Source organism: Engystomops pustulosus, chromosome 2, assembly GCF_040894005.1.
Source record: "Engystomops pustulosus chromosome 2, aEngPut4.maternal, whole genome shotgun sequence".
Lineage (NCBI taxonomy): Eukaryota > Metazoa > Chordata > Amphibia > Anura > Leptodactylidae > Engystomops > Engystomops pustulosus.
The window spans coordinates 198,455,562-198,471,697 of NC_092412.1; the positions used below are offsets into that span (position 1 = coordinate 198,455,562).

General features: G+C 38.6%; 1 protein-coding gene across 13 annotated transcripts in view; it reads left to right on the forward strand.

Annotated features, from left to right (window-relative positions):
• Positions 1-16,136, forward strand: part of CASK (calcium/calmodulin dependent serine protein kinase) — a 150,815-nt gene that overhangs the window by 128,377 nt on the left and 6,302 nt on the right. For 8 of the 13 annotated variants that reach the window (XM_072137781.1, XM_072137786.1, XM_072137776.1 and 5 more), the window contains 5 exons: positions 2,263-2,378; positions 11,933-12,013; positions 12,100-12,180; positions 12,915-13,117; positions 13,656-13,739. In XM_072137781.1, the coding sequence (XP_071993882.1) occupies positions 2,263-2,378; positions 11,933-12,013; positions 12,100-12,180; positions 12,915-13,117; positions 13,656-13,739 (565 nt within the window). The remainder of the gene's footprint in view (positions 1-2,262; positions 2,379-11,932; positions 12,014-12,099; positions 12,181-12,914; positions 13,118-13,655; positions 13,740-16,136) is intronic. The other 5 variants (XM_072137777.1, XM_072137785.1, XM_072137782.1 and 2 more) reach the window with 1 other exon arrangement.

The window sequence follows — 16,136 nt, forward strand, 5'->3', positions numbered from 1 at the left end:
TACGATGATCTAATTGCTGTGTTTCTACCATCTCCTGGGAAACTGCGTAAAACTAATTTTAAGGCTCAAAATATACAGTTGTCCTTTGCTAGTAGGAATGGAATAGTATTTGGGCAATTTACATTTAGAGTACATACCTTAGGAGAGAGCAGCTTGCATGCCATTTTTATGGGATTATTTTAAGTTGTTTTAACAATTTTAAGTTCTTGAAACTCCAGTATAAATTGTTACATAAATATTCACCATTCTGCAGTTCTCCAACAATGCACAGTCCCCATAGAGAGTAGATTAGCTCACTATTAATGGGGTGTTTCGGTTCTTACAGCTTATCCATATAACCCTAGAATAGGAGACAACTTTCTCAACATGGGGATCTAACATCAGCTCAGTTACAGCTCCACATTTTGTTGTTTGGATTCCACACATCCAGGCTATCCATTAAGAATCAGGGTACTAGTAGCAAGATAATATTTTGTATAAATTCATAGATGGAATGAAAAGTATATTATGGGATATCATAAAAAAGGAATGAATAATTAAAATGCTCCGTCTATTACAAACAGGACTGTGGAGTCGGAGACCATTTTGGTGGAGTCGTAATAAAAGGGATCCACTTAAACTCCAAAAATGTATAATACATTGTTACAATTAGATCACGGCAGTATGTGCTAAATATTGGACTAAACATTTGGAATTTGGGGAAATTATGGAATGTCCTATAAAGGTCATTCTTTTTTCTGATCGAAGGATGTAGGTTTTTAGTGGAGATGAATGTGGATGCACTTATTGCTCATGCTCAGTAGTGAAGCTCCTCCTCTACAGATCAGAGCGGAGGGGATGTCTACACTTATTTCAAAACTGCTTGCATGAAAAAGTGCTATAGATATAGAAGCTATGTCCAAGTGTTTTAGCACTGCTAAACTGTGCAGCATAATGATGTGAAACCCTGTTCCCAGAGAAAAGCCGCATATTGAAAGTTCATCAAAGCTGACTGTTCATGAGGCAATCCCTCTATATCTGAAAATTGTTAGAAATGTTTCCCATGTGATTACTGCATTGCCACCAACCCAACTCCGTGTAGAGGCGCTGTTCTCTAGCCTTAAAATAATTAAGTCAGACATGAGATTGTCTGGGAAGGTGCATCTGATGGAGGCGATACGGTTTCTAAGAACAAATTCATAGACTCGCTAAACAAATTTTATTCAGTACATTTTTGTTTTATTATTCTTCATAGTGTTTTCATAATTACAATGTATTAAAGTTCTAGTTCTAATGTTGTATTTTAAATAAATAATTTTACTCTTTTACCTAAATAACCATTATTGTATCATAATGGTGATAAAAAGTCTTATTGTATTGTAATTTTTATCACTTAAACATGGCTCATGTATGTAGTCAGTTGTAAACTGCATTCACATCATTATAAATCTTAACTTTGGGCCATAATAACAAATAAATAACTTTAAATATATACTTGACTATAAATGATAAAGGATGCTGCTATGTTTGGGTCTATTAACCTCTTGCCAACCACAAACCATAGATAAAGTTGGCAGCGGTGTCATATTGGCTTGGATCATCGCTTCCAGTGATGTCATCGGGGACCAGCAATCTGTTGCCATGTGCGAATTGCTCTATGAAATAGTTGATGTGGAAAATCCCTGTATACTGCCATACTGTAGTATGAAAGTATATGGTAGATCCAATCAGACAACCTAGACTAAAGTAATCCAGGTCTGAAATAAAAAATGTAATAAAAAAATCTAAAAATTGAACCCCCCCCCCTTTCCCTTGAACTGATTTAATAAGTAAAAATCCTAAACATTTTAGCTATTGCCGTGTCCCAAAATGTCCGATCAATCAAAATATAATGGTTATTCCTAGCGTTTAACCCCATAATGGAAAATAGCGCCCAAAGTCGAAAATGCTACTTTTTGCCACATATAAGAAACTTAATAAAAAGTGATCAAAAGGCTATACACATCAAAATGGAAAAGTGACACCACCCACAGCTCCCTACATTGTGGTATGAAAAAGTTATTAGCGCCAGAAGGTGCTGCTTCCGGTACACAGCATGGAACATTAAATACGATCACTATGATGTGCAATTTGTTACACAGAAAACAGGCCCTCACACAGCTCTGTACCTGGAAAAATAATTTTTTTTTTAGATATTTGAAGGTGGAGAGTAAAAAATGGAAACGCAAAAACTAAAAAGGGCCTCGTCATTAAGTGGTTAACTTTTTTCTTGCTATATTTCAGGCGAGTGGCATGCATTGCAATGGAGAAGACGAAGCAAGAGCAACAAGCCAGCTGTACTTGGTTTGGCAAGAAAAAGAAGCAGTATAAAGACAAATATCTGGCAAAGCACAATGCAGGTATGAAATGTCATTGCAAGGTTGTGTTCTATAGAGAGTCCCCATAGCTAGCCGTGACTCTCCTTTCTGATCCAAAGCAATGCACGTCTCGCCTTCAGTCTCTCCCTGTTCTATAGACTGATAAGGACTTCCTACTTATAACTTCACATGACAGAGAGGGAGTGTTCATATGTTGCATCACATTGTAAATAACTGCATTCAGTGTTGATGTGAGTTTAGGTGAAAGTTCTTTACTAAACAGGTGGAAAATGGTCATTAAACAAGCGAACATGTTTCATTTGTAACAACGGCAAATATTAAACCAAAAACACCATCATGCCTTAATGCAGTTCTTCAAAATGTAGTTTTAGCCTCTGTGTGTGAACTTGTACGTGTTGTAGCTCTGGATAACTGCTTATCAACTCAAATCCATCGCCAACACTGACTTGTCAATTACGTTAAATAATGTTCATGACATAACAATGTTAGATCATCTTTACTTAGATCTCTGCACCAAGCCAGTCCACTGTTTTGTTTTAAATTGAATTCCATTTTGAAGGAACACACCCCTATGACAAAAGCAATGTTACCACCCAGTTATACATTTTTAATAAATATTTAGGTGGAATATTAGAGGAACTGAACAACACATAGGATGATATGTTACAAGAGGTGACGGGGTGTCTTTGTCTCATTTAAAGACAAATATATTTGCTCTTGGAGATTGCCCATTAAGACTAGATGTATATTCAATACAAAGCTATACACATAGCTTGCATTATATAGCCATATGCTCATAGCGCCGCTGTAGAAATAAATTGCCCTTTACCATACATGGTTTTCTGCAGAATGCACACGGATTGCTTAATGTAATTGGCCGTTCTTCTATATAGCAAAGCAAAATGGGGTAAAAGGAAAATCTTTCTACGGAGAAGTTTAATATATATATGCCAGAAGCTTTCCTGGTATAAATGTTAAATGTATTATGGTTAATACATCCTTACTGTTCTACATTGCATTCTAATTTCTGAAGTGCAGTGATTCTTGCAAATAAACAGAATGGGAGCTATGGTAAGGTTGCACTCCATTAATCCACAGAATTATGTTTCAGGCCCATGTCACTTTCATCACTTTGTGCTTTTTTTGTTTCCTTTTTTAAATCTGTTAGTTATTCTCATACTATGTTACAGCGGTTGAAAATCAGTCCTAGTATTAGACTGTATCTCTCGTACTCTGCACCTCCTATTAGTTGGCTTCCTTTACGCCAGAGAATAAGAGCACAATTCTGTTGGGTCAGCAGTATTTCTGACGCACTGACCTTTTTTCGGTGTGGGACCACACCCCCTTTTAACAGGTCATGCCCCTTTTGTTGACCTAGTCGTAGGAGAGTCAGAAACCTGTCTAAAACCCTTTATAAATGAGGTGCAGACAGTTTTTAGTGCAGACTACGACAGAATTCTGTCCAGGACAGATTAATAAATCCCCCCCCCCCCCCCACTGTCTGCTAAATGCAATAAAAGGGTTTTTCCACAAAGCAAGTTAGGCCTTATCCACAGCAAGCAGGACTAGCGGTATGGGGAGTGAATAAATTACAAGCCGTTGATTATTATGTTTTTTAACTCTGCTGTTTTTTTTCTGGGGGTTTTTTTCTGGTTTTTTTGTCTTTTTTTTTTTTTAACCTACTGGGAACAGTTTCAGTTAGTGCATAAAGAAACATTCACATTAGTTCTACACATCTATCTGTTTCACTGATGGTAGATGTGCTTTTATGTTTTTTTTTTTTGTTTTTTTGTTTTTTTTTTTGCAGTGCTCAAAACATTGTGCAGAGGTAGCCTAACCCACTGCTGCTGTGGTTCATACATCCAAGTCCCAATGATGGAGCATAAAACATTAAAAATAATTGTGCCCCCCTTCCCCCCCCCAAGATTTAAGTGTACTTTACAAACTTCATTATACAGAAAAGCATGATATTTTTCAATTGTAATTTTTCTAAGAAAATTGAGAAATAAATATGTAAAAATGTACACATTGAAAGACTGAGGCAGGTTCAAATCTTGCTGTGTCTGTCACCTGGATTTATTGGCCCAAATGCAGAACAGAACTGGGTTTGTCTGTACTGCTGCTCTGTAGTTGGGCCTGTAATTCCAGTAGAAAAGTGGCAATTTCCTACCCTCACCGATCCTTTGCATACACCGTTAAACAATTTTAATGAAATGCAATGACTTGCAGCTCTCAGGAGTCAAAAGTGTATTTTTTTTTCCAGCATCAATATGATTGTGATAAAAATAACTTTTAATTAAGCTTATCCTGTGATATGCTGCATCTGATATGCAGGCAGCTTGTTGTAGAGCAGGATGAGCTGAGTAGAATGTTGTTTATTTTTTAGGAAAAGATTTGGTCTAACTTTTAACTTTACAATTCCTGCCGTTTCTTGGCTTAAGGAAAATGTGTTTAAGCAGAAAATCACTTCTTTTTTTTTAAAGCTGACTTTTTATGTTCAACCCATTTCTTTTTTTAATTCTTCAATCTCGAGTACTATAGTAGCCTGCATTTTTCTCTTTTGGTCACCCATCCTAATGTAGCAACCTTGACAACTTACTTCCCAACATGAGTGTTATATAGTAGGAGATCTCCTTCTGGAGGCTGCCAATTAAGGCAGCTATGTAGGTGTGTGGATGCTCCACTGGGGGCTTCTGGCAAAATATGCAAATATTTTTTTTTTTTTTTAAATGTCAAGCGATTTACCTTACAAGAGGCGTGGTTTTTCTTATTCCATCCTGGAAAACTTTTTTTTTGCTTGTTTTCAGATTCTCCTTGTGGAGCGTCCATGGCTATAAGTCTCCATACGCCTACACGATGCCCTTAATTGGCAGTTATTTGCATATTTTCCTATATAGCACTCACTTCATTTGTATAGAAATGAGAGGATTAAAAAAGAAATGTCCACCACCATCTACGTTCCAGGATTGGTGTATTGCAGTGCACTCCTGTGTGAGATTACAGAAGCAGTTTGAATGCATTTCTTTTATTCCAGAATTGTACCTGGACTAGGAGAGTCGACTCAATATGGTGTGTTCTTTGATTCAAAGACATGGCGCATTGAAAATAACAGTTATGGTTTTAGCAGGGCTAAAATGTAACGCTGTTATCAGTTTTTTTACGGTATTAACTGCTTGGGGATTCCCTTTGACTCCTTCAAAACTGCCATTTGACTATACACTTCCTATTTGCACATGTACCTTGCAAAAAGGACATTTATATACATCATGATAGTGACTATCTTTAAAAAGCTTTTTTTTTTTTATCATGTGATCTATTCAGTTAAAGCAGTGCATAACAGGACTGCAAAAATTGACCTGGACATCCAGGCATCAATGACAATTGGTCACAAAGGGGTTAAAGGAATCTACCATCAAAATTCATCATAAATCAGGGACACTTACTCATGGTTCTATATACTGAGTCTGTGGTAATCTTCTTATATTTGTTATCCATGGCCTCCTTTCTTCTAAAAGTAAGGAACTTTTAAAATTGGGATAATAAGCCTGAAGGATACTGAGGTTATTCCCAATGCTCCCCCATGTTCCAGATTCACAGCTCAGCACACAGTGGGACGGGGAAGTGGTCTTGCCCACTAAAGCAGCCTGTGAATCTGCAGCATGGAGGGGCTCTGGGAACCACCCCATTAGCCCTTCCGGATCATTAGCAGAATTTTAAAAGTAGATTTTTTCGAAGGCAAGGAGGCCATGGATAATTAATATAAGATGTTTGATTTTGATGGTAAATTTCCTTTAAGCATAAATTGACAGCAATATAAAAATAAGAGATTAGCTTATACTGGACTTTTTTTCCTCAAAAATCTATTAATCTACTCAACATCTCCTCCACAATAAGATGCTGTATACAGGACTGCATTTGTGCCAGTTTCCCTTTGAATGTATAATGTGATATGAACTGAAAGTGTTCTGTGTGTGTGAGTTTTGCATTGCGTCTATAAATTTTATTTTGTGCATATTAGAAACTGTGTTTCATTGATATATTGTAATCCATATCTGACCCCTGTGCATTTTTCATGCTGTCTTTCTCCCAATGGCCTCTGTGCATGTAAGTAACCTGTCAAGTGATTATGCCTGCTTTTATGTTTTTCATTTTAATGTTTGACTTTCAATAATTTTATTTCTCAGCTTTCCGCAAAGTATAAATACTTATATCTTGTTTTATGTTTCTTTAGGTACAAAGCTTATGTTCTGATTTTTTTTTTATTTATTTATTTTGTTTGTTTTCGCTGTTCGCCCTGTATGTGCTAGTGTTAAACCGCCTACAGGCATCACATGTTGAATTCTTATAAGTGAATTGAACATTGTGACCTCATTTTACATCAAGTTCTTGCCTAGAGTGAGGGATTCTTAATAGAAGGAAATGAAAAAGCCGCCGCTTTCCAATGTGATCTTAACATTACAATCGATTGAGTGCTGGCTGTATTGTCTATTATAAGAATAATTTGCTATCCTTTCAAAGCAAATTAAAGGGCATTTGATGCTGAGCACAAGTCATCTTTATAACTGACCCAAGAACTTATGTATTTACAATACGAGAAATCATTTTTTTCTTTGTTGGATGTCCCACCAAGAGGTCTAAGTACCAGATTGCAGTGGTATTTTTATAGCACTTCTGAGGAAGTATTTTGTTCTGCTAAGGAGGCTTTTATGCCAAATTGTGGTGTTTAGTACTTGTAAGGAGGTCCCACCTTTCACACTATAAGCTAAGGTTTTATTTAACACGCCTTTTTTACTAGTGCTTTGCAAAAACCATTCAGTAATTGAGGAAGAAATAGTACAAATGGAAAGTCCTCACTTCTTCGGGTGTTCTCCATCTGCTCCGCTCTGTGTCCTTACTCCTAACACTAGTTGTATACGTTCGAGGAAGGGCACGGAGCAGCCACAGGAATAGTCAGTACTTGTCTGCTGTACTGTACTGCCCCAGGGCCCCCTACCTTTCCTGGTGCTGCTCTTCACCAGGTCCAGATGCTGGCACATACAACCAGAGTGGGACATAGAGGAGAGAAGAGGATGAGCCAGAAAAGGATAGTATTCTATTATTTCTATTTTATCAGTAGCATTTTGTTCTGGGGTTGCCCAGTATTAGTAGCATCTTGCTCTGGGGTTGCCCAGTATTAGTAGCATCTTGCTCTGGGGTTGCCCAGTATTAGTAGCCTTTTGCTCTGGGGTTGCCCAGTATTAGTAGCCTTTTGCTTTGTGGTTGCCCAGTATTAGTAGCCTTTTGCTCTGGGGTTGCCCAGTATTAGTAGCCTTTTGCTCTGGGGTTGCCCAGTATTAGTAGCCTTTTGCTCTGGGGTTGCCCAGTATTAGTAGCCTTTTGCTCTGGGGTTGCCCAGTATTAGTAGCCTTTTGCTCTGGGGTTGCCCAGTATTAGTAGCCTTTTGCTCTGGGGTTGCCCAGTATTAGTAGCCTTTTGCTCTGGGGTTGCCCAGTATTAGTAGCCTTTTGCTCTGGGGTTGCCCAGTATTAGTAGCCTTTTGCTCTGGGGTTGCCCAGTATTAGTAGCCTTTTGCTCTGGGGTTGCCCAGTATTAGTAGCCTTTTGCTCTGGGGTTGCCCAGTATTAGTAGCCTTTTGCTCTGGGGTTGCCCAGTATTAGTAGCCTTTTGCTCTGGGGTTGCCCAGTATTAGTAGCCTTTTGCTCTGGGGTTGCCCAGTATTAGTAGCCCTTTGCTCTGGGGTTGCCCAGTATTAGTAGCCTTTTGCTCTGGGGTTGCCCAGTATTAGTAGCCTTTTGCTCTGGGGTTGCCCAGTATTAGTAGCCTTTTGCTCTGGGGTTGCCCAGTATTAGTAGCCTTTTGCTCTGGGGTTGCCCAGTATTAGTAGCCTTTTGCTCTGGGGTTGCCCAGTATTAGTAGCCTTTTGCTCTGGGGTTGCCCAGTATTAGTAGCCTTTTGCTCTGGGGTTGCCCAGTATTAGTAGCCTTTTGCTCTGGGGTTGCCCAGTATTGGTACCATTGTGCTCTTTGGGAGTCTCTATTATGATTATTTTATTATTATTGTCTGCTCTTTATGCAGTATTGGGTTTCTGAGGTGGTGTTTATCGATGTACTGTGGTATTTATTAATATCTGGGTTGGATTTGTTCTTTACTATGGTTGTTGGAACATCTAGGGTGCTAGATGGGGGGGGGGCCCTTAAAGTTGAGCATTATGACAGTATTAAGAAATTTGTGGGTACTACCACTGGGATACCTCCATCAGCCATTCATGACATATTCTGTGAATATGCCATAATGCCATAAAAGGGATGTGCCCATTTTGATAGTTATCCCCTACCTGAAGTTACAAATTGCTCGAACACCTAAGATGCCCCTAAGATGCAGAACTTGCTCCGCAACTTTATGGGACTTGTTTTTATGCAGTGAGAACATTAGATAAATGTTCACAACACCCCCCCCCCCCACCACCACCACCACCAAAAAAAACAATATTAAAAAAAAAACAACATAGCTGTCATCTATGACAACACACAACTTATTATCTGATCAGATCACTGTGCCCTTTTGTATCCCACCAACCCTGCTAGGCTTTCCTTGGGTGAAATATAGTTGGTTCAATTACATATTAAAGGGAACCTGCCACCAGGAGACCCATTTTTAGCACTCCCCCAGTCCCCACAGAGCATAGTACATACACTGCCAAAGTGTTTTTGTATTAAAAATTGGTTTTACAGAAAAAAAGATATTTTATATACTACCTTTCATTAGCATGTGCTGTGTGATTAGGCAGTTGCCAAATGGGAGGGGCTGGAAAGGAGCAGTTCCCCCCCACCCTTTTCAAATATATGAAAGCACCCATTACTTGTCTTAGCAACGCCCCCTGCTCCTCTACAGCCAATCCCGAGTGAAGGGAGTTATTCATATATTTGAAAAGGTCACATGTTTCCCAAGGGTGGGGGGGAACTGCTCCTTTCCAGCCCCTCCCAAAAGGCAACTGCCTAGTCACACAGCAGATGCTAATGAAAGGTACAATATAACATATATATTTTTTTCTGTAAAACCTATTTTTTATACAAAAACACTTTGGCAGCGTATGTACTATGCTCTGTGGGGACTGGGGGAGTGCTAAAAATGGGTCTCCTGGTGACAGGTTCCCTTTAAGGCCTCACCTCATATCTTCAGAGAAAAGCCAGTGCCAGCTGTTGGGGAAGGTTGGGTAGGAAGATTATTAAAGGGAACCTGTCACCAGGGACCTCATTTTTCACTAAAGACAGATTGTAAAAGCCCATGACACCTGCAGTGCAAATCTGCCTTTCTGCCTTTTCTAAGCATTTGCATTACAATATAATTGTGTGTTATAACATGGAGACAGCCTGCAGCTCAGACAAGTCACATGTTGTTTTTTGAGATGCATCCAAACCAAAGTCCAGCCCCTGTGACTACCCCAGGATTTTGTCATGGAGCAACTGTAAGTTATAACACACAATTATATTGTAATGCAAATGCTTAGAAAAGACAGAGAGGCAGATTTGCACTGCAGGTGTCATGGGCTTTTACAATCTGTCTTTAGTGAAAAATGAGGTCCCTGGTGACAGGTTCCCTTTAAAGAAGCTACCTTCTCTTCTCCACCGGCCTCCGCTTGTCCCTCAATTATGTTTACTAGACAGGCATCCATTTTAGCATCTGAGTATTTACAGGGGTTAGCCCCTGCTATAAACAGAACTGTGTTGACTCTTTATATAAGCTAGAATTACTATTCCCGATATACCCCTTTATAACATTGCTGTACAAGCTCTTTTGAGGACTGCAAACACATATTGAAAGAAACTCTCATTACTTAGTCTTTTCAGTCACTGCATGTGCTATATTTCATGCGCTACTAACTGTGCAATGTAATTCTAGTATATAGCAAGCCCGTGGTAAGCACACAGGCATTTATATGTGTTTGTAATGCATTAACCACCATTAGAAGTAGTAAAACCAAGGTTGAGTTTCATTAAAAACAATGGTGCTTGAAAATTGCAGCGGTGCACAGAAAATGTGTCTAAGGGCTGCATTTAGTTTTAATCACAAACCGTGTTTAGGTGTTGTCTACCAAGGTAGCTTACACGAAGATGCATACAGAATAGTAAAGTAATGAACTAGATGCTTCTCTGATATAGCAGCCATCAATACATTGAGCTTGAAAATTAAGTATTATACAGAGACTGACTCATGTCTTGCCTGTTTCTTGAAAAACTTTATTTTTTTTAAAATCTATTGTCATCGGAAATCATTTTGTTACAGTATTGTTTTATTGAGTTGCATTTATTGAAAAATAGGCACAATTTTATACACCAACTTAGTTTTTTTTCTCTGATTTTTCTATTAAAAAATACATGGCAGTGTGAATATACACTTATATTCTTTGCTCATGTGTGTTTTGATCTTATTTTAAAAATTGACAGATTTGTTTCCCTTGCCTAAACACCTTGAGCACTGCAGAGCTGCTCCAGCACCTGTACTGCTCAGTGTGAACTTGCATATAAACTTTACATGTTGTGGTTTCTATTAAGCAGCTGAGTGAAATATATTATTGAAAAGTTCCAACATATCATATTCAGTTTTCCTCTGTAGTATGTTTTTGATGTAATATTTCTTTTGTAGAACAGTGTTTTCTTTTGATGATTACTATTCCGTTGAATCTGCTATTATTTTGGATCTATCCCTTTTTATTCCAGTTAACCACCTCTTATTATCTACTTTAAGGCAGTTGAAGAATTCACTGTTCTATTAAAAGCATTCCTTTACATAGCATGTTTTATTTTGTTTTGCAAGAATCATTGCATGTGAAAAATATTTATTCTAGCTTTATACCCTAGTTATTTACAATGTAAACTATTTAGTTTCATGTCAGTGAGCTGTTCTATCGTTCAGGAGTTTTTAGAAGGTTGTCAGAAAATGACATTGGCAGAACATTCCCATTAGATCACCTTAAAGGGGTTTGTGTACAAACACAAGTTTGTCCCTCTCCAAGGGAAAGTATCTAACTTCCTGATCAGTGGGGGTCTCAGTGCAGAGACCCCACAGATCACGAAAACGAGGGGTTCGTCAGACGCTCGGCAATTTCCATCAGCTCAATTAGTCTGACGGAGCTACGAGGGGTCCAATGCAGGTACTTGGGAACCCATCAGACCCCTCATTTTCCTGATTTGTTGTGGTCTTGCCCATCCCCCATGGATAGGGACTAATTTTTGTTTGTGGGGAAAACCCCTTTAATAAATGTATAAAAATAAATTCAACCCCACTCCCAATTTATATATTTATAGACATGCTATCGTTGACCTTTTTAAAAACTTAAAGCATGGCCCATTTCAGTTTTTCTGCTTCTAAAATCCACTGCCATCGGTAGCGATTTAGCGATTCTTTGAACTCTGTACATTGCCGAAATGCCAAGACATCTGCAGCCGAACAAAAGTAAAAACCTTGTGTTTTTGGAAAGTTAGAGTAATATTACAATTGCTCCCTTCAAATAAATTCTCTGCTATATTCTTCCTGTTGACACGTGATTCATTAATACTTCTCTTTTCTACCCGCAGTCTTTGACCAACTAGATTTGGTTACTTATGAAGAGGTGGTGAAACTACCGGCTTTCAAAAGAAAAACACTAGTCCTTCTAGGTAACTTATTTTATTGTGTGTAGTTACTTTATGATGCAAGCATGCATACAAAATATGTTCACAAATCTGTTATTCTCTCTTTGTAGGTGCACATGGTGTTGGAAGACGACACATAAAGAACACCTTAATTACTAAACATCCTGACAGATTTGCTTACCCTATCCCACGTAAGTTCAGTTGCACAAATCCATGCATTTGTTCAGTATGTGCTCCTTTTTGCCATGGGATTAATTATTTGTGTAGCTTGACAGGGTTTAAGCTACATTCACACATATAAATGCATATACATATACTGTACACGCCAGAAAAGCTCCTGATGTATATGCAGAGGCATATACTGGCAGACGGAGGCATAGTTTTGGCTGGCGTCAGCTCAGTATAAGTTGTATACTGTGAAGAACTCAAGTTACACTTTTCCATCCTGCTTCCTCCTGTGAAGCAATGTATTCGCTTAGCGGAGTCCATTGGAGACAATAAGGGATGCATGTTAAGTATTTCTTCCCTTCCCTGGCCTCCACTGCGCATCCGCTCAGGGAGGTCTCCAGTGATGTCATTGTGCACTTAACAGTTACGTCAGTGGGGAAAAGCCCTGAACCTCAGCATAAGAAAGTGATTGGTGCTTTCAGGGAGGAGGTGCAGAAACAGGATGATGTACCCCACTGTATTCGCAAAGCTGCCCATTGTAAGGGTATAATGGGAATTCTCCAAAACCCAGCCTTACACTTAAAAGAAGTGATGTCAACCCAGCCTTAGTCTGTCATAATGATATGTTCTATTAGCTTCAAAGTATTATCTTAAGCTGTATTATGAATATTATACTACTTCATGCCGGTGGCCCTGATTGATTCAGAAATGCCCAGTGAATTGCTATGGACTTTTTATATTGTGCTCCACATTTCAGACACAACACGACCTCCAAAGAAAGATGAAGAAAATGGAAAAAATTACTTCTTTGTATCCCACGACCAAATGATGCAAGATATCTCCAACAATGAATATCTTGAATATGGCAGCCATGAGGATGCTATGTATGGAACAAAACTGGAAACAATACGAAAGATCCACGAACAGGGACTTATTGCAATACTTGATGTAGAACCTCAGGTACATGATCTCATGTGCAAAGTCTCTGGGGGAGAAAAAGTACAAATTCACAAGTCATTCACTTCATTAATCTCATAAATGATCAAAGTAATGGGCATATTAACAGCAGCATCTAGTAACATTTATGACTACACCTACACCTTTCTTGGGTATTTAGGATATGTCATAAATACATGATGGGTGCAGGTCTCGGCTCTGGGACCAGCACCTTTCTTGAGACCAGAAGTGGTATTACCCCATCTCCATGCATACTCAAATGGCACCGACCTATTAGTATATCAGGCACACATCTGTGTGCCTGCAGGCGAAAGCTGAAAGCCTTGATAAATGTTTGTCTCAAGCTGTCATGTTGGGTTTTTTTGGGGTAGGGTGAGGGTAATTGTTATATAGAAAAGCCTTCTACAATGTAAAAATTGTCATAAAAGAACACTGCAATGATAAAACTTGGTACTTCCGCTTATCCAGGCTTTGATTTCACCTGCTGAAGAGTTTTGTACTACACTGCCTTTAAATCTTTTTATCCTCCTTTTATCTACAGGCACTAAAAGTCCTGAGAACAGCAGAATTTGCTCCTTTTGTGGTCTTCATTGCTGCACCTACTATTACCCCAAGCATCAGTGAGGTAAGCTGCTAGAGGCATTAAACCTGCTCTGACTGACCAGATTTCATGGAAAATATCCTGGTACAAATTTAACTAGCTGATATTTGCAGGATCATGTCAATTAGAGTAGGCCAACAAGACTTTGGGTTTCACAGGTTAAAAAGTACTGCAGTGGTGTAAGGTTTAGTTCACATCCCATTATTACTGTGCAGAAAACAAGCCCTCGTACAGCTCTGTAAACTGAGTGCAGCGAGTATGAAACTAAAATGCAAAAAACAAGGGCCTGGTCCCTGGGGAGATGCTATACTAATACTGTATGCCAGTAGAAGCCGCTCCCACAGTGTCAACATCACTCAGACAGTTGTTTGGGGGTTTTTTTTGCAATAAACTTAAACATCTTGGAGACGGGTAGTGTTGTTTGGATACGCAGGTAACATAATAGTAGCATTGTTATTATTGATATCCATCATCAATGCAGTCTGGATTGTGAAAGTGAAAGTGCCCTGAAGATGCCCGGCACCATGTTTAATTTGCAGTTGATTCATATATGCATTGCAGTAGGGACACTGGTCCATGGGTTATACCATTCTATCATGTAAGACGGGGTTACTAACTCATGATGTTTATATGAGCAGAATTTAAACCCTTTAAAGCCACCCTATCAGCTTTTTACAGCAGTAATTAAGAGTACTTCTTCTGACGCAACGCCTTTCTACAGTGGCACGTCAGAAGATGATTTCGGGACATAGGGTCCTGCAAGTGCCGGTGTTGGGCTGTGACATAACAGCCCAGACTCGGCACTAACCCCCCCGGCTGCAGCCCCGTGCAAAGATAAGAAAAACTAGATAAATGAGGTATCACCGCAATTGTAGAGAACCATAGATAAAGATAAAATATTATTTTTACGTTACGATAAGCGGGGGGGGGGGGATAACAAGTGCTAAAAATTAAAAATAGATTTTGTGTCCCCCTTAAATAAATCTCATGAATAAGCTATAGACCCCCCTCAAATAAATCTATACAAGTGTATCTCACCCCGAAAATAATAATCCCTCATATGTTCATATTACCAAACAAAATTAAAAATGTATAGCCTGTACATTGTGACAATACAAATCTGCTGTCAATGGCGCTGCTTTCATTCCATGCCCGGCCATGTGCCCATACAGCAGTTTACCACCACATATGGGGTGTCGCTACACTCGGGAGAAATTGGGCATCAAACTTTGCAGAGCGTTTCATCATTTTATTCATTATGAAATGGTCAGTTTTGGCCTAAATTAATGTATTTTCCCAAAAAATCAAAAGTTTCGAAATCGCAGATCCATATTGTTTTTACCTTTGTGAAACCCATGGAGGGTTAATAGAAGTTGTTTTACATACATTAAGGGGTGACGTTTCTATATTAGGGTAATTTATGGGGTTTAATTATTATTTAGGCCTTTCAAAGTCACTTGAAAGCTGAGTTGTCCCTCAAAATGTGTGAGTTTTGACAATTTTCATGAAAATGAGAAAAATTGCGCCAAAAGTTCTGCGCCTCATAACATCCTAGAAAAAGGACACAGAAAATATCATCCCAACATAAAGCAGATATTCCGTAAATGTTAATTATCAAGCTTTTTGGGTAGTTTTACTTCCTGTCTGGAAAGCAGAACATTTTAAACTTTGAAAAAGAAGAATTTTTACAAACTTTTGCCAAATTTTCATTTTTTTTCAGAATTAAAAACAAAACTTATCACTTAAATTTTACAACTAACGTGAAGTACAATGTGTCACGAGAAAACAGTCTCAAAATCACCGGGATATGTTAAAGCGTTCCGAAGTTGTTGTGAAACATGTCAGATTCTAAAAATCAAGTCACTAAGCTGAAAACAAGCGTCTGTGATAAGGGGTTAAAATACACATATGATACAATTTTACAAAACTCCAGTAATTCCAATTAACCCCTTTAATGCCAGTGACATACAGGAAGTAATTGATCCATGTTTGCCCCAGTTGAATCATAAAGCTAACCTGCAACAATTTACAGTGACAGCATATGCATATGAGATTTCTGTATAGGTACATCCACATGCTGACATTATTGGTGGTTACTTGGTGTGGAAATAATTCCAACCACTGTAGATAAATGCGGCACAAACCAGAACAGCTGGGGACATTGTTAGGATTTTTTTTATAATAGTTTTATATGTTCGTTCGTTTTATATGTTCCTTTATCTCCTTTCTGCTTCCACAACTTGTATATCCACATATTCCTTAGTGTGTGTGTGTGTGTGTGTGTGTGTGTGTGTGTGTGTGTGTGTGTGTATATGTATGTGTGTGTGTGCATACTGAATATCTATCCTCTAGGAAATGACAGCTGGCTCTGCATGGCATTCAGCCATTACATTACATTAATTGAGCTGTTGTTTGTGATTC